Here is a 24,096-nt window from a genome sequence, read left to right on the forward strand (position 1 = left end):
TTTTTGACACATTTTTGGGACCATTGTCATTTATACAGTAATCACTGCTATATAAATGCAGTGATTCCTGTGTAAATGACACTGGCAGTGAAAGGGTTAACCAGTGGGTGGCAGTGTAGGGGTTAACTGTTCCTAGGGGTGTGTTACTAACTGTGGGGGGGTTGGGCTTTCATTTAGTGAACACTGATCTCTGTTCCAATCACATGGAGCAGAGATCAGAGTCACTAGTTGCTAGGCAGAATGGAGAAATGTTTACACAACATTTCCTCCATTCGGCCGCTCCGTGAGACGATTGCGGGGATGCCCGCGGCGATCGAGTCCGCGGGTCCCGCGACCGGACTCATGGAGGTCCCGACCAGCGCGGGAGCGCGCCGCGCTCCCGATGGCAGGGCGGCATTGAATATTGGACGTACCTGTACGCCAATATGCCTGCCCGTGCCATTCTGTTGACGTACATCGTTGTGCGCTGGTCGGGAAGTGGTTAAGAGCAAAGAAGAAAAAAAAAACTGTAAAAAGGATAAAGAATGCATTATTCATGAATATTCTAGCCATGTTGTAGTTCTAAAGTTACCACCCCACCCCCCCAAAAAAGTGTGTATATATATATATATATATATATATATATATATATATATATATATACACATACATATACACACACATACATACATACACACACACGTACATATACATATACACACATCTATATCTCTATCCATATACACACACACACTACTGATTTAGAGATCGTTTGGCATATAAAGATTGACAAGTCTTATGTACTAACAGACTCCAACAGTGTTTATTATTGGAAGATCATGTTTGCTGTACAATGTATTGCTTTATATTACAGTGTTATGCACTCCCAGCTTAGTGGGAATTCCAGTAAAAAAAAAAGCCCCGTTTGTTCTTGAGGGTAAAAGCGAATCGGACATCTCTGTAATGGTCTGTGTTCCATTTGAATATCCACACTTTAGACACAGCTGCTCAGCCTTAAAGGGTTTTCAGAAGTGGCACATTCAGTAGGTGAGGATAATAATTGAAGTCCCTTTTCTCACCATGTGCACTTTTCATCAGGCAACATATTGCAGGTACAAAAATGCCACTACAATGAAAAGTTAAGATGTCTGGGATTCCTTTCTTGATGAGATAAAACAAAAAACAACCGTACCAAGATGCACTACCTGCTCCGTACTAGAAAGAGGGCAATCAACACTTTCCCTCAGATTTCATGGATCAAATCAAGAATTAGATGCTCTTTACTGTTAGCTGTTCACATATGCAGTCAATCTGAAGAGGTGGAGGGGGGGGGGGGGCTTGCGAGTCCCAGGAAAACAAGTGTCCAGAACTTAAATATAAAACTGGTGGAATGCTAACTGGTCCATAAAAGGCTGTACTAAATTGTCTGTAGCAAAGTAAAATACAAGACCAAATGTTATGGAGATGGGTAGGGCAGGTAAAGCCTTCTTGAAAATGGCAAGTAGTAAAAGAGTAAGGCACAGACCCTGTAAAGAGAGAAAAAAAAAAAAAAAGAAAAAAATGGGCATTACAAGAAAACACTTTGGAAAATCATGTTTCGTTTACAAATTATTCACCTTAGAGATGTGGACTCAGTGAGGCGAGTAGTTTTATTTCATTGCTTCCAGTGACATTCTAAATTTTGATCACTTCTCTTACTATACAAGAAAAAAAAACACACACACACACACACACACACACACACACACACACACACACACACACACACACACACACACACACACACACACACACACACACCACCAACATGCTTAGTACAATTCTAAATGTAATGACAGCACTACTCACTATTGTTCGAACACCAACAATGCAAACATATGAATAAAAAAAAAAAAAGTGTTTAAACTCTTAAAAAGTAGTTCTAAAGTCTCAAAGTTGTTTTACCTTAATAAGAACATGCAATCTGTCACTCCTCTCAGAACAGAACACGGATTTGTGTGTTTTTACACACACACACACACACACACACACACACACGCTCTGTCACCCATGCGCGTGACTGTAGGCCACGAGCATTTGGTACACTTCGCAGCTACGACAGTTCGTGGGATCGTGCCGACCTGCCGCAGTAAAATGACGACGGCTGGTCGGCAAGCAGTAAATATCACTTTGTTAGTCACACGATCTTTCAAAATAATCAGAAATGCCAATAAAAGAAATAAAACAAAACAAACATACACGGTCATTAAAAAAAATAAAAAATAAAAAATAAAAAAAACACACACACACACATACTCCAAGCGCTCCTCCACCATCACATCAATCTGCTTACCAGGACTAGTGGACTCCACAGATAAAGAGGTCTTACAGCACTTCAACATGTGATCCAAAGAGTAGCCAGGATCCAAACACTCATCACAAAAAAGCAGCTCCGTAATTAATGATCCTTAAGCCCTGGTTCACATTGGAGGGATTTGGCATGCGATTTGGCATGTCAAATCGCATTCCAAATCTGCGGCAATTGCTGGCATAAAAAAATAATCTGAAAGAAATCTTCTGAGACAAAATGCCCATCGGGGGGGAACGTAGGAGTGACATTATGGAAGCCAAAGGTTGAGCGTTTTCATGCAATGCTCATTTGTACATCTTGCTGTACAATTATGTGAGTACTGACCCTTATAAATGATTCAACCTAAATACTGCACTATGGAACCTCTTTTTCCCTGTAGCGTGGCTTAGTTAGCTGGGGAGCTGTTTTTTTATGATGAGTGTTTGGATCCCGGAGTGTGTGTAAATTATAAAATATATATATATATATATATATATATATATATATATATATATATAATATATTAGGGCTGTGGAAATTAACGATTAATTCCTCGATTAGTGGTTCTTTTTTTTGATCGATTAAAAGTCTTTTTGATTGGTAGGCTGCCTGCCCTGGGGCTGCTTTGGGCCAAGCTGTGGCTGCAGCACAGCGCTCTGCTCCCTCCTCCACTATATGTCGTACAGTCTGTGGGCATCTCCTGCTGTGTCACCGAGCGGAGTGTGAAAACTTTGGCCGTGCTGTGAGAGAAAGTCCCGCCCTCCTCCTAGATCAGCTTGTGTGATAGACAGAACACTGTGTCTATCACACGAGCTTATCTAGGAGGGCGGGACTTTTCTCACATCACGGCCAATGTTTTCACTCAGCTCGGAGACACACAGCAGGAGATGCCCACAGACTGTGTAATCCAGGCACAGGCACTGACTACGGTGAGGCTGCGATTATAGGCATGGCTAGGCTGCGATTATGGGCACGGCAAGGCTGAGTTTTGATGAGTGATGTCCTGGCCATGCCTCGCTATGTCCAGCTTCAGCCATAACAACGGTGCTAAATAAAGCTAAAAGTAGTTGGATGTGTATGTGCGTTAGAATTAAATCGAAATTGGTTGATAAAAAAAAAAAAAAGAAATCGATTGATCGAAACACGAAAATTTTAATCAGTAACAGCCATAATTTATATGCATATTAAAGTGATGCGAGACCTCTTCATCTGTGGGGTCCACTAGTCTTTGCAAGTAGGTTTATGTGATGGTGGAGGAGCGCCTGGAGGATTATTCTCTAAACACAAGTCACATTTTTAATCATGGTGTGTTGACACTTGTGGACTTTAAGTCACGGATTTAAAGTACTATATACTTAGACACTGTATGTACGATTTCTCATTTCTTTACTGTCAACTTCTGATTGTTAGTCACACATGATTTTTCATAATTAAGATTGTTTGAGTTCTACATCTTACTAGCCTTTACCGCCAAGTGCGTCAAGAAAAAAAAAGGTTAGTACCAATTATATATTTTATGAGCACACACGAACTGGTGCATTTCACAGGGCTAGTGGAAGAGATGTGTTAACTGCAAAAATTAGCTCAGCATACTCTGGCAGTCATGTCACTACTGACTGTTCTTAAAACAGGTGCAAATCTCACGCCAAAAAATCTTGGCCTGAATTAATGACATTGCAAAAACACCTTAAGACTTAAGTCATGTGTATGTGGATTTCGGACTCAAAAGGCAAAGGACATATACACTTTAACTTGCTTTTGTCCTGCTTCTAAATGGTTTATGATTAGCTTATGGATTTTTCTAAGCTGCTTTAGCATTTGTAGTGACTGGATTGAAAAAGAAAAGTGGACAAAGACCTATATACACAGGTACATACTACTTTCAGAACTTTTACGGAGAAACAAAATGTGTTTCATACTTACAATCAGGATGGCAACAAAGCAAGCCAATGTTGTGTTCCAGTCTCCACTAGCTGTGGCTGAAGCCTTCCCAACAAGGACACTGTAGAATATAAAGTCTCCTAGTCCCAGTTTCACTCCACCTAAGGAGAAGTACAGAGTACAGATGAAGATCATCAGATTAACCTATGCTAAAACAAAGGTTAAAAAAAAAAAAAAAAAAGGGAGGCAACTACAGATGTTTGTCTGCATCATGCAGGACTCAAAATGAAGGCAAACAATCTTAAGAAACGGGTTCAGAAAATACAAATTCAGGAGATCCACTTTTCTCCCTGGAAATACCAACATACAGACAGTGAGGTTATGCTCCACAGGTCATGATACCAAGGTAGTCAGGCAACACCCACCAGAATCCATTCAGATGTTAGACGTTTGATGACTCTGGGTAGATTTAGTAGCATCATGAATTGCAAAGAATTATCTGAAATCATATTAACCACCTCGCGCCCGTCCTATAGCCGAATGATGGCCGTAGAGCAGGCGCTTTCGTCTGGGTGGCCGTCCCTGGACGTCCTAATGTTTACTTCCGCAATGCGCACCGCCGCAGGCGCGCATCGGGGAAGTTCTGTGTTTGCCGTGTCCCCCGGGGACAGGCAAACACAGATCGCTGTAAACGGGCAATCACAGCGGCCGTTTACAGCGCAATCGGCGTGTCCAATGGGAGATGATCTCATATGTAAACATATGAGATCATCTCTCAGCGCGGCTCTCCCTCCTCACACAGAGTGTGAGAGGGGAGAGAGATGAACGGCTGCAGTGGCAGCCGTTCTGCTTTGATTTGAAGTAAAAAAAAGTGCCATCCTCCCCCAGTGCCATCCGCCCCAGTGCCACGTATAAGTGCCATCTGTCATCAGCGCCACGTATCAGTGCCATTTGTCATCAGCGCCACGTATCAGTGCCATTTGTCATCAGCGCCACGTATCAGTGCCATTTGTCATCAGCGCCACGTATCAGTGCCATTTGTCATCAGCGCCACGTATCAGTGCCATTTGTCATCAGCGCCACCCGTCAGTGTCACGTGCCATCTGTCGTCAGTGTCACGTGTCATCAATGCCACTTATCAGTGCCATCTGTCATCAGTGCCACATTAGTGCCATCTGTCACCAGTGCCACTTATCAGTGCCATCTGTCATCGGTGGCACGTATTAGTGCCATCTGTCATCAGTGCCACATATTAGTGCCATCTGTCATCAGTGCCACATATTAGTGCCATCTGTCATCAGTGCCACATATTAGTGCCATCTGTCACCAGTGCCACATATCAGTGCCATCTGTCACCAGTGCCACATATCAGTGCCATCTGTCACCAGTGCCACATATCAGTGCCATCTGTCACCAGTGCCACATATCAGTGCCATCTGTCATCAGTGTCACGTGTCATTGTCCTGGTGCTTCAAAAGTGTAATAGGTAGTCAACAAGTTAGATGTGTAATTTATGTTCCTAGAACACATGATGGCGCTCCCTGCATGTTGGGCCTCTCTATGTGGCCAGGCTGTGAAAAAGTTCCACACATGTGGTATTGTAATACTTAGGAGGAGTAGCAGAATTTTTTTGGGGGTGTAATTTGTGGTATACACATGCCATGTGAGAAATAACCTATTAACCTTATTAGTACTACAATATTGTAATGATTATATTCAGTGATCAGATAAGCAAAGACTCCTGTAGCCATTGTGCTGGGCTGCTAAACCACTTTACATTATAGGCAATATACATTAGAAAGACCTGTATTTAGGGTGTTTATATATTTACTGTATATGTTGGGACAGAACGATCCAAATTACAAAAGGTTCCATTGATTAAGCCAATAGCATCTTTTTTGCCATTAGGAACCATACCTGAACTTTTCATGTACAGCCTTGAAAAGCAGAATCGCAGAGAAAGGAGTCAGCTGCTCAGCCTTCTAGAATTGCCCATGAGATTTATTTTCTGCCAAAAATATCTACAGTTGCATATTCACAGAGACTCATACTAAGAATTGGTGAAGGGGGAGTGGGGGGTTATTCTGAGCAGATGTTATTTTATACTTAACCAGTAGAAAGTGGTGGATTGTGTTATAAAGTGTACATTGTTAAGGTCAAAAGTGCACGTAAAGTGAATAGGATTTCTGAACGGTCCTTTAGCTCTTAAAGTGACACTAAATTCCTATTTGAGTGCATAGTCTTAACTCAAAGAAAAAATAAATATAGGATTTTAATAAGAGCTTACTTGTAAAATCCTAATTTTTGAAGTACATCACGGGACACAGAGTCATAGGAGTTACCATGTGGGTTATAGGTCACCTTCAGGTGATGGGCACTGGCACACCCCAAGACAAAAAGTGCCCTCCCTATATAACCCGTCCCACTACTGGGAGTACCTCAGTTTTGTAGACAAGCAATACATGTGTATACCAAAGAAGGGAGGGACCTCTGTGTCCCGTGATGTACTTAAAAAGAAAAGGATTTTACAGGTAAGCTGTTACAAAAATCCTATTTTCTTATCATACATCACGGGACACATAGCCATAGTAGTTACCATGTGGGATGTCCCATAGCAATGGCAACTGAAGGGAGGGAGACAACAAAAAGTAGGGCATTAAGAGACGGCATACTGCATCCTGCAGTATACTGTGCCCAAAGGCGATATCCTCATGACCTTTTACATCAATTTGATAGAATCTGGTAAATGTATGGACTGAAGACCAAGTTGCGGCCTTTCAGATCTGAGCCATGGAGGCCTGGTGATGCACTGCCCAAGAAGCACCAACAGCCCTGGTGGAGTGCACTTTAACATGAAAAGGAGGAATTTTCCTCTTTAGACCATAAGCCTGAACAATCACTTGAATCCATTTGTAAATGGTAGATTTTGACGCTGCCTGTCCTCTTTTAGGACCGTCTGGCAATACAAACAAAACATCTGTTTTACGAATCTGAGTGGTCCCCTTTAAATAGACTGACGGCTCTCACTACAGCAAGAGAATGTAGTGACCTCTCTTCCAGAGACCGAGGTTCTGGGAAAAGGGAAGGTAGGAAAATATCCTGGTTTAAATTAAAACCCGTCACTACCTTTGGTAGTAATCTAGGATGAGGCCGCAATACCACCTTATCCTTAATAATCAAATAGGGCTCTTTGCAAGAAATAGGCTCCGATACTCTTCTTGCAGACGATATGGCAACCAAAAAAAATACATTCCTTGTCAAGAGGACCAAGGGAATATCCTGTATAGGCTCAAAAGGCTGTTTTTGTAAAGCCGACAGGACTTAATTCAAATCCCAAGGGTTCAGGGGTGTCCTGACTGAAGGATTAATCTGTGTTACCCCCTGAATAAAAAGTTACGAACCAGAGAGTGAGAAGCAGGAGGCAGTTGAAAAAATACCAACAAGGCCAACACCTGGCCCTCGATAGTACTTAAGGCCAGCTTAATTTCTAATCCCATCTGTAGGAATTCAAGGATCCTACTTGGGACATATTTTCTGGGATGCCAACCCCTGGATTCACACCAGGAGACATATGCCTTCCAGACTCTATAGTATACGACTCTGGAGGCCGGCTTCCTAGTATTAATCAAAGTAGAAACTACTGAAGGTGACAGCCCACGGTCCTTTAGAATGTGTCTCAATAGCCAAACCGTTAAATTTAGCGTTTGTAAAGGTAGAATGAAATACCGGACCTTGCAAGAGAAGGTCTAGCCACAGTGGCAGGGTCCAAGGGTCCCCTATCACCAACTTTATGATCTCGGCAAAACAAAGATCTCCTGGGCCACCAGAATCACTTCCTTCCCTTCCTGCTTGATCCTGCGAAGAAGGTGCAGAAGCAGCAGAACCGGAGGGAACGCACAGATCAGCGAAAACTGATCCCATGAAAAGACCAAGACGTCTGTTCCGCATACCAGCGGATCCCTTGTCCTTGACACAAAGTTGTCGACTTTGTTGTTGAATCTGGACGCAAACAGAACCACGTCCAGAACACCCCATCTTTGACATATCGACAGAAAGATATCGGGGTGAAGGGACCATCTCCCGAAAACAATTGTTGGCGACTCAAGTAGTCCGCCTGCCAATTTTCTATCCCTGGAACGAAAACCACCGATGGGCAGAAAGCAACGTCCCTTGCCTAAGTGAGAACATGATTCACCTCTTTGGGCTGCACAACTTTTCGTGCCCCCTTGGTGATTGATGTAGGCCACTGCCGTGGCATTGTTGGATTGGATCCTGACAGGATAATTCCGTAGTCTGAGCGTCCAGGCCTCTAGGGCCAGACTTACTGCCCGAATTTCCATAATATTGATGGGCAAGGTCCTCTCTGACTTGGACCACTTCCCTTGGACAGATGCTTTTTCCAGGAGTGCTCCCAAACCTAGAAGGCTGGCATCAGTAGTTACCACCCTCCAGGATACTGGTAGAAAGGATCTCCCCTGTTGAAGATTGCTGGATATCAACCACCAAGTCCAAAGCCTGGATCTTCTTGTTCCAAGTTGACAGAATACGGTTTTGCAGCAGTCTTGAATGAAACTGCGCATAAGGAATGGCCTCGAAGGAAGCCACCATCTTTCCCAATAACTTCATGCAAAGCCGAATAGAAGGTTTTTTTCTTTGTTTTGACAAGCCAAATGGAACGGATTCTTTCCTGGGGTAAGATTTACCCTCTTCTGAACCATCTATGATCACCCCAAGTACTGCAATCTCCTGGGTGGTTTTAAGGAGGATTTCTCTAGGTTGAGAATCCAGCCTAGGAATTCTAGGTAACTCACTGCTGAGATTAAACTTTGGTTTAGGCGGGTAACTGACTGATCTACCAAGAGCAGATCATCTAAGTAGGCTAGAACTGTTATACCCTGAGCCCTTAACCTGGCTAAAGGAGGGACCAGGATCTTTGTGAGCACTCAAGGTGCAGTAGCTAGAGCTACAAACAGAAAATGACGATTTTCTACCTCGAAGCGTAGAAATTTCTGATAAGCAGGGAAAATTGGCACAGGGAGATAGGCCTCCTGGATGTAGATCAATGCCAAAAAATTATCCTCCTTGTAGGATGGAGACAACTGATCGAAATGACTCCATGCGAAAGGAACAAAGGAATTCAAATGCCGGTTTGAGATCTAAAATGGGTCTAGCCTCCCGTTTGGTTTTGGCACCGTGAAGAGGTTTGAATAAAACCCCGATCCCTGCTCTTCTGTGGGAACCCCTGATATCACTTTTTGGGACAAGAGATGATCCAGAAAGACTTCCTTTTGCCTGGGTCTCTGGGAACGTTCGATCCTAGAAAACAAGGAGATGGGAATTCTCTGAATTCTAGTTTGTAACCTATAAAAATTGAGGAAGCCACCCATCTGTCTTGATATTGTTCCTGCCAGATCTTTGAAAAGTGTAGAAGCCTCCCCCCCACTCGAGCGAGCGGGGGCGTCCCTTCATAGGGAGGCTTTAGTATTTTGCTTTGTGGGTTTCCTGCCCCAGGTCTTCTTTTGGCCCTGGGACTGCCCCTGAGGTCTTCCTCTTGAACCTGACGGTGCAGGCCATTAGACTGCCTGGAGGCCGATGCCCCTGGCACTGGAGAAGATGCACGTTTAAAAAAAAAAAAGGGAAAAACCGCTTAAACTTATTAACTGGTAAAAGAGAACTTTTCCCATTAGAAATTCTTTGGCTATACTTATCCAGATTATCTCCAAATAACTGTTCACCATGCAAGGAGAAACTGGCCAAGAGATTTTTACATGGCGCTTCGGCGGACCAATTTTTCAACACAATTCTTCGCACATGCACCAGCCCTAGTATAAGCTGTGAGGCTTGGCGAATAAAATCTTTCATAGCGTTTACTGTGAAACACAATGCTTCGGATATACTGGCCAACTGCTGGGCCTGCTGATCAGGAATAATTCCGAGTACCTCTACAAACTGGTCCTTTAAGGACTGAGATACTCCAATCTCTGCCAATGTCGGCTGAATGAATGAACCTGCAAGAAAAATATTGTTTTTAAAAAGAGAAATTCCAACTTCTTATCTGTTGGATCCTTCAACATTTTAGCACTGTTTACAGGACAAGTCAGGTTCTTGTTCAGAGGATATAGCAGCATCAATTGCTGGAATCCCCCATAGGATAAAGTATAGAAAACTTTAGGAGCTGCCACAGCTTCCTCTTTCCCCTGCATGTATCAGCCACGCGGTCAGTGGAGAAAGAACATAGCCGGCTCTGCCTGTAGCCAAGAGTGCCATGCACCGTGCTATGGAAGCTGACATCACCCCGGTCCTGGCCCTCTCCAGGCACTGAAAACAGGGGACAGCAGCACAGCCAACTTCCCCAGTGGAGATGCTGCTTCTGGGAAGGCTAGTGACATGCCCCCAAACGGCCATTTCAGAGCCCCTGCTCATGAGACCTAGGGGACCAGGTTCCAGGAACGTGTTACCCCCCGTCCAGAGGAAACACTAATAACGGACATGGGGCCTGAAGGACTGCTCCCCTTTTATCTGGTGGGGGAAATGCGTTTCCTGTCCTGGTAGAATAGGTTATCCTAAAAAATGAAGGTAAATTAGGGGTATAGGTACCATCCTGAAAAAACAATTGAGGATATGGAAGGGTGAGTAGGTACAATATGGGCTACTCCAAACCCCATTGACCCCGAATCACCTTAGAAAGGGTCTTAGGACTATTACAGTACCTAGTAATGCAAAAACTCTTTAAAAAGGGTATAACATTTATTGAAAAATATACAAACTATTTAATCAAACATTTTTTTACAATACAAACAATACACAAGAGTATTTTACAACAATTAAGGCATACAATTCTGGGTAGTATCCCCTAAAATGAACTGGGGGTATGATGTAGGTACAGACTTAGCCTCTGCTAGTTTTGCGGCTCACGCCGCTTCCTCAGGAGGCGTCAAGCTATAGACATCTAAGGAAAAATATGGGTAGAAATATAAATCAATTCAAAGGTGAACAATGCAACATAAGCACAGAACAAAAAAAAAAATACGTTAGGAGTATTTGAATTTTGAGCAACTCATCAACAAACCCAAAAATGGAGTAACAGACTGGTGTCATTATTTGCCGTTTGTTACTCCATTTTTGGGTCCGTTGGTGAATTTGGTGTTTTTTTGTTCTGTACTTATGTTGCATTGTTTACCTTTGAATTGATTTATTTGTCTACCCATATTTTTCCTTAGAGGTCTATAGGTTGACTCCTGAGGAAGCGGCATGAGCCGCAAAACTAGTAGAGGCTACTTCTGTACCTACATCATACCCCCAATTAATTTTGGGGGATACTACCCCGAATTTTATGCCTTAATTGTTGTAAAATACTCTATTGTTGTTTGTATTGTAAAAAATTGTATTTGTATATTTTTCAATAAATGTTATTCCCTTTTTAAAGAGTTTTTGCATTACTAGGTTCCGTAATAGTCCCAAGACCCTTTCTAGGGTGATTTGGGGTCAATGGGGTTTGGAGTAGCCCATATTGTACCTACTCACCCTTCCATATCCTGTCCTGGTAAAAAGAGCCCTAGTTCTCATGGGCTGTCCTGGAAGACAGTTGGAGAAGAACTGTTTATCTGGGTGCTTCCACTCAGAATACAGGGGTGAACTCATCGACTGACTGCGTTACAGGCAGCAAAAAAAGTTGAGTGGACCAATTTAGTGAGGGAGTGTACCAACAGTCTCTCCTGCGAAGCTGATCCATCCTTATTTGGATCTTCGGAAGAGGAGTCATTAGCCTCTTCCTAATATTTTTTCACCCCTTGTTACTCAGCATGAGGGTGCTGAGCAATGGACGGTGATCAGCTACGCTTAGGCCCACTCTAGCATTGATCTTTTGTTCCAAATTTGAAATGGTAGAAGAAAAAACCTCCTCAGTGATGTATATAGGGGTTGTAGTGTCCAAAGCTTCTGCAACACCGGCCACATCACTCTGAGGAGGATGCCATCTTTTTAGATATGGACGTAGGTTGTTGTGAAACAGACCCTCCAGAACTACAAGTCCCATCATGCCTCAGCCTGTGGGAGTCATGTTTGTAACTGTCAGCCTTGCAATGCCTCATGGGACTTGTAGTTCCGCAACAGCTGGAGGGCCACCAGTTTGAGACCCCTGCTCTATAACCCTTTGAGGTGTTCCTTGTCCCCCTTCTGCTCATAGCCTGATGCCCAAAGCAGAGGTACTACCAGAAGGAATTCATACACTGCTTGAGCTATAGTCCAGTACAGTTGCTGCTATTAATACCCAGCCTAATGCAGCAGTAAAAATGTGTCTAAGGAAATGCCTGTGTCACCAAAACCTCTTAACGCCATCTTTTTCTCGTGTCCCTCCACAACCTGCAGCAACACAAAAGGTGCTTTTAAAACCTTGCCTCCTTGTGTTGGGCATTAGAGGACACAACGCCTCTAGGCCCGACCCCCCGCGTTTCATACGGCTCTTCCCCCATTCCTTTTAAAAATACATTTTTTTCCCCTTTGAGTGGCGGACCACAGGAGCTACGGGAAGGCGCAGAATGGTGCGGGGGGAGTCTGTAAGCTGCCAAGCGGCACACTGATTGTGCTAGTTTTCTTTTTAAAAGAAGAAAAACTTGGAGCGCTTCTTCCCCCATGAAGAGGGGGAGACTGTCAGCACCGGAAGAATCCCCGCTCAAGTTTACCGGAGGTCCTGCTGTCTGCCTGGAGGAAGAAGTATCTCAGCTCCCTGACACAGCGTGTTCTCCAAGCGTGAGGCGGTGAGTGCTCAAAATAGCCCCCAGTGGTGACACATATGCATGACAAAATTTACTGATCTTAAAGGAGACATTCATAAGAAAATTCAAAAAAAGTCTTAGAAAACTCCACTTGCCTTTTTCCGCCGCAGGGTTTTCTGTAGCAAACCAACAGACCCAATCTTCACCCTTCACGTGGGTTCCGTTAAACCTTAAGGAGGTGGGGATCCTCAGGAAACCCACTATCCTGGACCTGTAAAAGCACCTCCACATGTAAAACTTTATGGCCTTACTGCCAAAAAGTACTGGATCCCAAGGTCCAGCTCTCTAAAAAGAGAAGCCTTTCCAGGCAAAACCTTGTTTCTTCGGCTATGAGGCCTGGGTACCATTCAATTTGGCCAAAAGAGACACTTTGAATGGATCCGATCAGCATGGCTAGCCCCAGCAAGAATTGCTTTAGAGGAGCTCAGCACAGCACATCTTTAGTCATGACCAACACCTTAGACACTGGCGAAAAAACTGAGGTACTCCCAGTAGTGGGAGGGGTTATATAGGGAGGGCAGTTTTTGTCTTAGGGCATGCCAGTGTCCATCACCTGAAGCTGGCCTATAACCCGCATAGTAACTACTTCTTGTTAGAGGGTGCCTATGATAATTCTCTCACATTGGTCCCACTGTATGTAGGAAAGTTTCCATCCCCTCTTGCTTGCTCCCATGATGGACTAGGTATTATGGAATTAATAGTGTGCATAGAACAATGCAAATCAATGCAACCAACAAGCACTGTTCATTTCAAACAAAATGCAAGTGAGCGGGAAATAGAGGTTTGGGAGATCATAACAAAAGAGGCAAAACACCACAGTAAGAAATTATTTAATGGAAAAAAAAAAAAAAAAATTCCAGCTCTATTAACTCTTAAATGTTTATAGATTTTTGGAGAATAAGGCTTTCATTTGTGTAATTTTATAGCATTTTTAAGGGTTCCTAGTACAGAAATATAGTCTGTATAATAGAGGCTAGGATTTGTCCTGTGAAACAAATACATAGGCACCAGCTCACAAGATTAAACCCGATTTACAAGGAAACCGATACAAAAACAAAACAAAAACAAAACAAAATGTTTAAATTCGTTACAGGTAAAACGATGTGTGTATTTATGTATAAGCGCAGATCTTGAAATATTTTTGTCGCGTGAAAAAGATGCATACAAAAACATTCTAGATCAGGGATAGACAACCTTTGAGAGGTTAAACATGAAAGATCACCAGGCCTAACTAATTAGCAAGTTAAAACTTAAAAAATAAATAAATTATTTAACAAAAGTTACTATAAAAATCTAAACTTAGCCTACCTTAAAAGCAAACAGTGTCAGTCAGTAGATCAGCTTCAGTAGGGCAGTGGATGGTGTGTGGACAGTGTTAGTGAGGCAGATGATGATGATGTCAGAGCAGAGGTTGCCGTCTTATTTTTAAGATTAGCATTTCATTTCTCTTTACAATTGTAAAAAAAAAAAAAAAATTCTACAAAAATATATATATTTTTTTTTAGCAGCCCTTTTGGGGGGGTTTTAGCCAGGGGTTAGCTCACCACAGAGGAGAAAAAGGAAGAGGAACATCCATAGCGCAATGCCCCCCTGTAATGAATGATCCCAGAGGAATTTAGTCAATTTAGGTTTTGGTTCTTTGTTTCTTGATCTGTTTGATTGGCTGCCTTGGAGGGCAGAGGCGGAATAGAGGGTCTTATGAGCTCCTGATCTTTCAATAAAGAGTACACTGCCCAAGCTATCGCAAGGATGTTCGTTCACCCCTTGTAAAAGCAATAATGCTGAATTAAAAAAAAAAAGTCAGCAGCTACAAATACTGCAGCTGCTGACTTTTAATATTAGGGCACTTACCTGTTCAGGGAGGCCGCGATGTCAGCACCCCAGCCAATCTTTGGATCGACTCCCAAGTGCTGCAGCCATTCCTGGTAAGGAAACCAGGCAGTGAAGCCTTTCACTGCTGGTTCCCTACTGCACATGGGCGAAGGGCGCTGCTCTTTCCAATTGGTCTGGCAGGGGGGGAATGAGAAGGGGGCAAACTTTCGGGAGATTGAGCTGTGACCCATCTCCGGGAAGCGGGAAAGGGGACCTGTCATTAGGTTATTTTTGGGTGGAACTCCGCTTTAAAAAAGAGTGCACTAAGATATATCAAAATGTATACTTAACCACTTGCCGACCGCCTCACGCCGATGTACGTCATCAGAATGGCACGGGCAGGCATAAGCACATATATGTACGTCCTTTGCCTCCCGCGGGTCGGGGGCCCGATCGGGCCCCCGCCCGGTGCCTGCGGCGGTCGGTTTTCGTTCGGGAGCGATCCCGGACGAGGGGACGGCCATTCATTCATGGCCACCCCCTCGCGATCGCTCCCGACGAATGGAAATCCCCGGTGACATCACTTCCTCTCCTGTAATGTAAACACAGGAGAGGAAGTGATGTATTCTCTCCTCCGTGTCGGTATTTTTCGTTCCGACACGGAGGAGAGCGGATCAGTGAGTTGCACCAACACATCCCACACACAGTAGAACATGCCAGGCACACTCACACCCCCCCTTTACCCCCCGATCACCCCCCCAATTACCCCTGCCCCCCAGTCACAGTGACACCAATGTCATTTTTTTTTTTTTTTTTTTTTTTTTTGCATTGGTGTCATTTGTGACTGTAATAACTGTTAGGGCAGTTAGGGTTAGCCCCCTTTAGTTCTAATGTACCCCCCTAACCCCCCCAATAAAGGTTTAACCCCGTGATCACCCCCCGTCGCCAGTGTCACTAAGGCTGGGTTCACATTGCAGCGGTTTATGAGAACGAATGTGATTCGCACCGCACTGCAGTGCAAATCACATCCGATCTCTGTGCGATTCGAGTTCAGCCATTCGCCGCACCCGCCGCACCCGCCACACCCGCCGCACCCGCCGCAAATTCGCACGGGACCCTTTTTTTGGCCCGCAGCAGAATCGGATCGCATGGGTGTTCACACCATGCGATCCGAGTTTGCAGATCGCACTGCGATATGCGAACTGATCTGGGGGTGTCAGTAACATTTCACTGACACTCCCAGCAGTTCGCATAGGGCAGTGTGAACTGCCGCCGGGAGGCATGCGATGCGGGAACCCGCCGCGGATTTGCGGCGTTTCCGCATCGCTCCAGTGTGAACCCAGCCTAATAAGCGATCATTTTTCTGATCGCCGTATTAGTGTCACAGGTGACGCTAGTTAGGCAGGTAGGTATTTAGGTTCGCCGCAGCTTTTTATAGCGCTAGGGACCCCCATATACTACCGCATAAAGCCCCCTGATTGCCCCCTAGTTAACCCTTTCACCAGTGATCACCATATAACTGTTACAGGTGACGCTGGTTGGTTAGTTATTTTTTTATAGTTTCAGGGCACCCGCCATTTATTACCTAATAAAGGTTTAACCCCCTGATCACCCGGCAGGTGTCATTTGTGACTAATAACTGTTAGGGCAGTTAGGGTTAGCCCCCTTTAGTTCTAAGGTACCCCCCTAACCCCCCCAATAAAGGTTTAACCCCGTGATCACCCCCCGTCGCCAGTGTCACTAAGGCTGGGTTCACATTGCAGCGGTTTATGAGAACGGATGTGATTCGCACCGCACTGCAGTGCAAATCACATCCGATCTCTGTGCGATTCGAGTTCAGCTATACAGATAGTATGGCTGAATTCGTGTCGCACCCGCCGCAAACTCGCACGGGACCCTTTTTTTGGTCCGCAGCAGAATCGGATCGCATGGGTGTTCACACCATGCGATCCAAGTTTGCAGATCGCACTGCGATATGCGAACTGATCTGGGGGTGTCATTAACATTTCACTGACACTCCCAGCAGTTCGCATAGGGCAGTGTGAACTGCCGCCGGGAGGCATGCGATGCGGGAACCCGCCGCGCATTCGTGGCGTTCCCGCATCGCTCCAGTGTGAACCCAGCCTAATAAGCGATCGTTTTTCTGATCGCTGTATTAGTGTCACAGGTGACGCTAGTTAGGCAGGTAGGTATTTAGGTTCGCCGCAGCTTTTTATAGCGCCAGGGACCCCCATATACTACCGCATAAAGCCCCCTGATTGCCCCCTAGTTAACCCTTTCACCAGTGATCACCATATAACTGTTACAGGTGACGCTGGTTGGTTAGTTATTTTTTTATAGTTTCAGGGCACCCGCCATTTATTACCTAGTCTCACTAGTGTACCCCTAAATTTAGGGGTGTCTACTTTCTAAAATGGGGTCATTTGGGGGGGGGGGGTTTGTGCCATCTTGGCATTTTATGGCCTTCAAAACTGTAACGCCCTTAGAAAGCCTGAAGGCGGTGCTTGGTTTTTGGGGCCCCGTACGCGGCTAGGCTCCCAAAAAGTCCCACATATGTGGTATCCCCGTACTCAGGAGAAGCAGCAGAATTTATTTTGGGGTGTCATTTCACATATGCCCATGGCATGCGTGAGCAATATATCATTTAGTGACAACTTTGTGAAAAAAAAAAAAAGTTTGTAATTTTCCCGCAACTTGTGGCAAAATATAAAATATTCCATGGACTCAACATGCCTCTCAGCAAATAGCTTGGGGTGTCTACTTTCTAAAATGGGGTCATTTGTGGGGGTTTTGTGCCATCTTGGCATTTTATGGCCTTCAAAACTGTAATAGGTAGTGAGAAGTGAACTCAAAAAATTACGCCCTTAGAAAGCCTGAAGGCGGTGCTTGGTTTTCGGGGCCCCGTACGCGGCTAGGCTCCCAAAAAGTCCCACATATGTGGTATCCCCGTACTCAGGAGAAGCAGCAGAATTTATTTTGGGGTGTCATTTCACATATGCCCATGGCATGCATGAGCAATATATCATTTAGTGACAACTTTGTGAAAAAAAAAAAAAAAAAAAAAAAGTTTGTAATTTTCCCGCAACTTGTGGCAAAATATAAAATATTCCATGGACTCAACATGCCTCTCAGCAAATAGCTTGGGGTGTCTACTTTCTAAAATGGGGTCATTTGTGGGGGTTTTGTGCCATCTTGGCATTTTATGGCCTTCAAAACTGTAATAGGTAGTGAGGCGTGAAATCAAAAATTGACGCCCTTAGAAAGCCTGAAGGCGGTGCTTGGTTTTCGGGGCCCTGTACGCGGCTAGGCTCCCAAAAAGTCCCACATATGTGGTATCCCCGTACTCAGGAGAAGCAGCAGAATTTATTTTGGGGTGTCATTTCACATACGCCCATAGCATGTGTGAGCAATATATCATTTAGTGACAACTTTGTGTAAAAAAAAAAAAAAAAATTTTTTTTTGTCATTATTCAATCGCTTGAGGCAAAAAAATAAAATATTCAATGGGCTCAACATGCCTCTTATCAATTTCCTTAGGGGGTCTACTTTCCAAAATGGGGTCATTTGGGGGGGTTTTGTACTGCCCTGTCATTTTAGCACCTCAAGAAATGAGATAGGCAGTCGTAAACTAAAAGCTGCGTAAATTCCAGAAAACGTACCTTAGTTTGTAGATGTGACAACTTTTGCGCAAACCAATAAATATACAATTATTGACTTTTTTTTTACCAAAGACATGTGGCTGAATACATTTTGTCCTAAATGTATGACTAAAATTGAGTTTATTGGATTTTTCTAATAACAAAAAGTAGAAAATATCATTTTTTTTCAAAATTTGCGGTCTTTTTACGTTTATATCGCAAAAAATAAAAATCGCAGAGGCAATCAAATACCATCAAAAGAAAGCTCTATTTGTGGGAAGAAAAGGACGCAAATTTTGTTTGGGTACAACATTGCATGACCGCGCAATTACCAGTTAAAGCAGCGCAGTGCCAAAGTGTAAAAAGACCTCTGGTCATTTACCAGCAAAATGGTCCGGTCTGAAAGTGGTTAATTACTGAGGTGGCCATTGTACATAATATTCAGGGATATAATAAGCAGTGCTGTATTAATTGGTCATTTTTATAAACATTAACGTAATTTGCAATTTAGCATGCTGTGATGAAAAAATTTGAAGAAAAACAAAATGTTCAACAAAATGTATCATTTAAAGTGCAACGCCTTTTGTCGGGGGGACGACAAAACATTCCCCCTGTGATCTATGTGCATTGCAAGGATTTTAACAAACCTTGTTGCAGATTCGTACCATTTGTTATTCTGAAGAAATTCCTGTGTGTTTGTCTGTGTCCATGTGGGAAAGTGATTCTAATTGGAGTGGTTTCATAATTATCAATCAGCTGCTGCACCTGCAGGGCTCTGAGGCCCCTTTCACGCTTGAACGACCTGAAAGTTGTCCGCCTTGATGCAATGCCTGTGTAATCATGAGGTCTATGTAAATCAAAACGCATCAGAAAAAAGATCCTATTTTCTCTTTCGTTCACTCACACATCTCCATTATTCTTGACCATAGGGACATCCCCAAGCAGTGTCATAAAGAGGGGTGGGAACATCGTAAAAAAAAAAAAAAAAAAAAAAAAAATATTCACCCACAACCAGAAGTGTTACCTAACAAGGGAGTCTCCACCTTATCTAGCTGCATCAGAACTTGCAACAATGCAACAGTGCATTGTACTCAAAAGTAACTATTTTCTTAAAAAAACAAAAAAAACAAACAGTGCAGAATTGCAACATTACACGGCCGCCTGCAAAACCTTGAGGCCAAAGCAGGCATCAGACAATGTGCTTACATCCACTTTGTAGAATTTGGTAAAGGTGTGAACGGACGACCAAGTCGCCACCTTACACACTTGAGCGAATGACGCTTGATGTTGGAAAGCCCAAGGAGGTTCCAATAACCCTGGTGGAACGGGCCGTGACAGGAAAGGGGGGCACCTGCCCCTTCAAGGCGTAGGCCTGTACCACAATCTGTCTGATCCACCTAGAAAATGGTGGCCGACGAGACCGCCATTTCTTTTTTCGGACCAGCTACCGAAACAAACAGTCTGACTTTCGAAAGGGAGCCGTGGCAGACAAATACACCCTTAGAGCCTGGACCATGTCCAGGGAATGAAGGGCCACCTCCTTAGGGTGTGTCGGTTTAGGACACAAAGATGGTAACACAATGTCTTCATTGATGTGGAATGCCAAAACCACCCTTGGCATTAAAGAAAGTTGCGGACACATCATCACCTTATCCTTATGGATAACCAGATAGGGCGACTTGCAAGAGAAGGCCGCCAGTTCTGAAACGATGTAATGGCCACTAGAAAGACCACTTTCCTGGGAAAGAGTCAACAAGGGAATTTCCCTGATGTTCTCAAACTGCGTTTTCTGAAGCACCGATAACACCAGGTTCAGATCCCAGGGGGCTAAAGGTAGATGCACTGGAGGAACTACATGCCGGACCCCTTGAATAAAAGTGCTCACTAGAGAATGAGACGCCAATGGCCGCTGGACAAATATTAGCCTTGGCTGTCTTTTTTTTTCCTTAATGGTGCTTAAAGACAATTTCTGGTCTACTCCTCACTGTAGAAAAAGCAGGATCCTGGAAATGGAATAGGTGCGTGGACGCCACCCTCTCGCTTCACACATTGAGATGTAGGCCTTCCAGGTACGATGGTATATCTTCCGAGAAGAAGATTTCCATGCCCTCAACATAGTTGAAATCACCAAGTCCGATAGGCCTCGGTTTTTTAGCACCTGACTCTCAACAGCCATGCCGTTAAAACCAGCGATTTAAAGCAGGATGGAGAATCGGACCTTGAGACAGAAGATCTTCTCGCATCGGTAGTCAACAGGGAGCGTCCGCCACCAGGTGTACTAGGTCGGCGTACCAGGGGCGCCGAGGCCAATCTGGGTCAATCAATATTACTGGAATCCCCTCGGTCTCCACTCTGCAGACGTGGTAGTAGCTTTAGCGGAGGAAAGGCGTAGATCAGTCGATACTGACCCCACAGAGCCACCAGCGCATCTGCCCAAGGATCTCTTGTCCTGGATACGAATTTCGGCACCTTTCCAATTGAGACGGGAAGCCAGGAGATCCATGTCTGGTGTGCCCCATAACAGGCACAGTAGCCTGAACACCTCCAGATGCAGCACCAATTCTCCTGGTTCCAGCATCTGGCGACTTAGGTAATCCGACTGCCAGTTCTCTACTCCCGGGATGTAAATGGCCAACAGGGCCGGTACATGTCGCTCCACCCACTGAAGGATGTGCGCGACCTCCCGTGCTGCTGTTGAGCAGCTTGTTCCTCCTTGATGGTTGACATATGCCACCACCATGGCGTTGTCTGACTGGATCCTGATCAGACGCCCTCAGTCTGATCGACCATGTGGACAAGCGTAGCCTGATCGCTCGAAGGTAGAGCACATTGATCGGCAACTTGGATTCCTACCCCGACCAGAGGCCCTGGGTCAACTGTACTCCCAGTACTCCACCCCAGCCGGACAGGCTGGTGTCCGTTGTGATCACCGTCCAATGTAGAGGTAGGAACGACTTACCGGACCGAAGTGCCGGGGACCTCTGCCACCAGAGCACAGGGAGTCCCTGACTAGCTGGCTCACCTGAATCTGCCGATCCTGGGATAACGGAGATCTGTCCCATTTTGTCAAGATCTCCTTCTGCAAGACTCTGGTGTGAAACTGGGCATACGGTAACGCCTCGAAGGAGGCCACCATGAGCCCCAGGTCTCGCATGCAGAAGCATAGCGACGACCACCTGCAGATCATCAATAGTTTTACCATGGTTCTGAGAGTCTGCAGCTTGTCTGAAGGGATAAACACTTACGCTTCCAGCAGTAGGCCTAGGTAACTCCAAGTGCTGAGTCGGTATGAGCACCGACTTCTTTAGGTTCAACAGCCACCCAAATTCCTGCAGGGTTTGCATGGTGATCGCCACATCCTCCTCTAATTCTGCGGTGGAAGATGCTCTCAGGAGGAGATAGTCTACATAACCTACGATCGCGATCCCACGTTGTCGCAACAATGCCAAACTTGGAGCCAATACCTTGGTAAAGACTCGGGGAGCTGATGCCAATCCAAAGGGGAGAGCCACAAACTGGTAGTGAGCTTCCCCAAGTGCAAATCGCAGAAACCTCTGATGCCAGAGGCATATAGGTATGTGCAGGTACACATCCTGGATGTCCAAAAATGCCAGGGAGACCCCCTTGAGGGAGTGCAGCGACCACTGAGCAAACCGATTCTATTCTGAACCTCTGTACTTTTACAAAGCAAGTGAGGGCTTTCAGGTCCAAGATTGTAGTCCCCAAAAAGGAAGGGGTACGTCCAAACAGATTGGATTAGAACCCCTGGAACCTGACTCCAGAACAGGCACTATCATTCCGCGGCTTAGCAGGTCCATTACCGCCCCAATTAGGGCCTCCCGGTGACCCGGGATTCAGGGTATGCTAGAGGGGAAGAATCTGGTGGACAAGAGAGGAACTCTATCTTGTAGCCAGAGGAAATCAGTTTGCAGACCCATTGGTCAGACAGCCAAGAGGCCCACCGGGCTGCAAACTCCCGAAGGTGACCCTCCACCCATGTGATGGGCGGGGACAAACCTTCATGTGGTAGCACTTCTGCTCGCAGGCTTGCGGTTCCAGGGACGCTTCTGTCCCTCAGATGTCGTCCTGTCAGGCTGGGAGCGTTTAATCGAAGCCCCGGACAGACGAAAAAGCCTATTGAGTGGAAAATGAGGGCCCTTGCCTGCAGCGTGGCTCCTTAGTATTCCTGACCTGTGGGAGCAAGGTACTCTTCCCACCTGTGGCATTCTTAATGATGTCATCCAACAAGACTCCAAAGAGCTGCTCACCAAGGAAGGGTAGATCCATTAGGGCTTTTTTAGATGCTTGGTCTGCAGACCAGCATTTTAGCCAAATCAGGCACCTCAGCACTACTGCCGACACTGAAGCCCTGGATAGCAGTGGAAGCGTATCCAAGGCCGTGTCACAAATGTAATTAAGGCCTTGCACTAACTGGTCTGCTAGTTCCACGATGCTTCCCCAATTCGCGGTGGAAAAGTTTTGCCCACTCAGTAAGTGTCTGACAGAAGTGCTGTGGCCAGTACTGGTCGCACTGCAGACCCCACAACTGTAAACAAGCAACGGGTCACTGTCTCGGCCTTCCTGTCCATAGGGTCCTTAAATGCAGCAGTCCCCTCCGGGATGATGGTTACTTTATGTAACCTGGATACTGGGGGGTACATGACCGGAGGAGCCGACCATTTTTTTTAAGAAGGCTCTCCTCAAAGGGTAACGCACCATCATACTTTTTGTGACAGAAAAGGTCCGTTGCAGTCTTCCCCATTCCTTGTATATTAAATTATCGAAATAAGTCAGATACAGAAACACCTTAGGTGCACGGGCTGGGTTACAAGACCCAAAAGGGACCGTTTCTTCAGCAGAGGGTCCTGCTGCATCCTGAATGTTCAGGGTATCATACACAGCTGTGATAAGTGCGCCAACTAGCGCTTTGTCTTGCGGACCTGGACTCACCCTCACTGCCCGATCGGTCCTGGTCAGTGTCATCTGAAGCAACAGAGCAGGTAACACCCGCCACAGTGGGGCCCGAGTCTGCGTCAGAGCTCTCCATGGAGGAGGGGGGGGCAGGGGCTGCCTTTTACCACCTTTGTGCCCATGCACCGCTTCCACCCTAGCAACAAACGTTGAGGACTGCCAACAAAGCGTCCAAAGGCACTGCACAGTTTGCAGATGAGCCGGTTGCAATTGCAGGGAGTTCTGGGGAAGAAACACCAGTTTCTAAAGCCATGCTGACCCACCCTGCCTGCCACCCTTGGGGACTTAGGACAGATGCACAGTCACACCCTCCTAGCTGCTGCAGACTGAGGGGCCCCCACCGCAGGACTTACCACCCCGACCATCCTGTGTCAGCTCCCAGGTGTCCCGAGTGAGAAACCGCGCTATTCTGAGCAGCAGGTACCAGCGCTGAGCATAAAAACCACGCTAAGCTACAACAAAATGGTCGCCCAGTATAAAGGACATAATCACCGAGAAAATGGGTGACGAACCACAGTAAAATGGCCTCTGATCATGCTTTCCACTGAGGCACACCAAAAATGGCAGACAAAACTGTACAGTGAAAGGACAGTGAAAATGTTGGCAGAAACATCGCTATGGCGATCAGCACATGTAGACCTCCAGACACCCAGCGGGGAGACCACAGACACAGCCACCCAGCGCAGCCCCCCCATTCAAGGTGAGAGCCCCC

General features: G+C 45.4%; 1 protein-coding gene across 2 annotated transcripts in view; it reads right to left on the reverse strand.

Annotated features, from left to right (window-relative positions):
* Positions 1–775: 775 nt before the first annotated feature.
* The window catches only part of PSEN1 (presenilin 1), a 141,957-nt gene continuing 118,636 nt past the window's right edge, over positions 776–24,096 (reverse strand). For both annotated transcript variants that reach the window (XM_077464580.1, XM_077464581.1), the window contains 2 exons: positions 4,232–4,350; positions 776–1,505 (listed from right to left, as the gene is read on the reverse strand). In XM_077464580.1, the coding sequence (XP_077320706.1) occupies positions 1,350–1,505; positions 4,232–4,350 (275 nt within the window). In that variant the 3' untranslated portion in view covers positions 776–1,349. The remainder of the gene's footprint in view (positions 1,506–4,231; positions 4,351–24,096) is intronic.

Source organism: Lithobates pipiens, unplaced genomic scaffold (genome assembly GCF_037356315.1).
Source record: "Lithobates pipiens isolate NorthernLeopardFrog02 unplaced genomic scaffold, aLitPip1_a1.2 Scaffold_30, whole genome shotgun sequence".
Taxonomy (NCBI): Eukaryota; Metazoa; Chordata; class Amphibia; order Anura; family Ranidae; genus Lithobates; species Lithobates pipiens.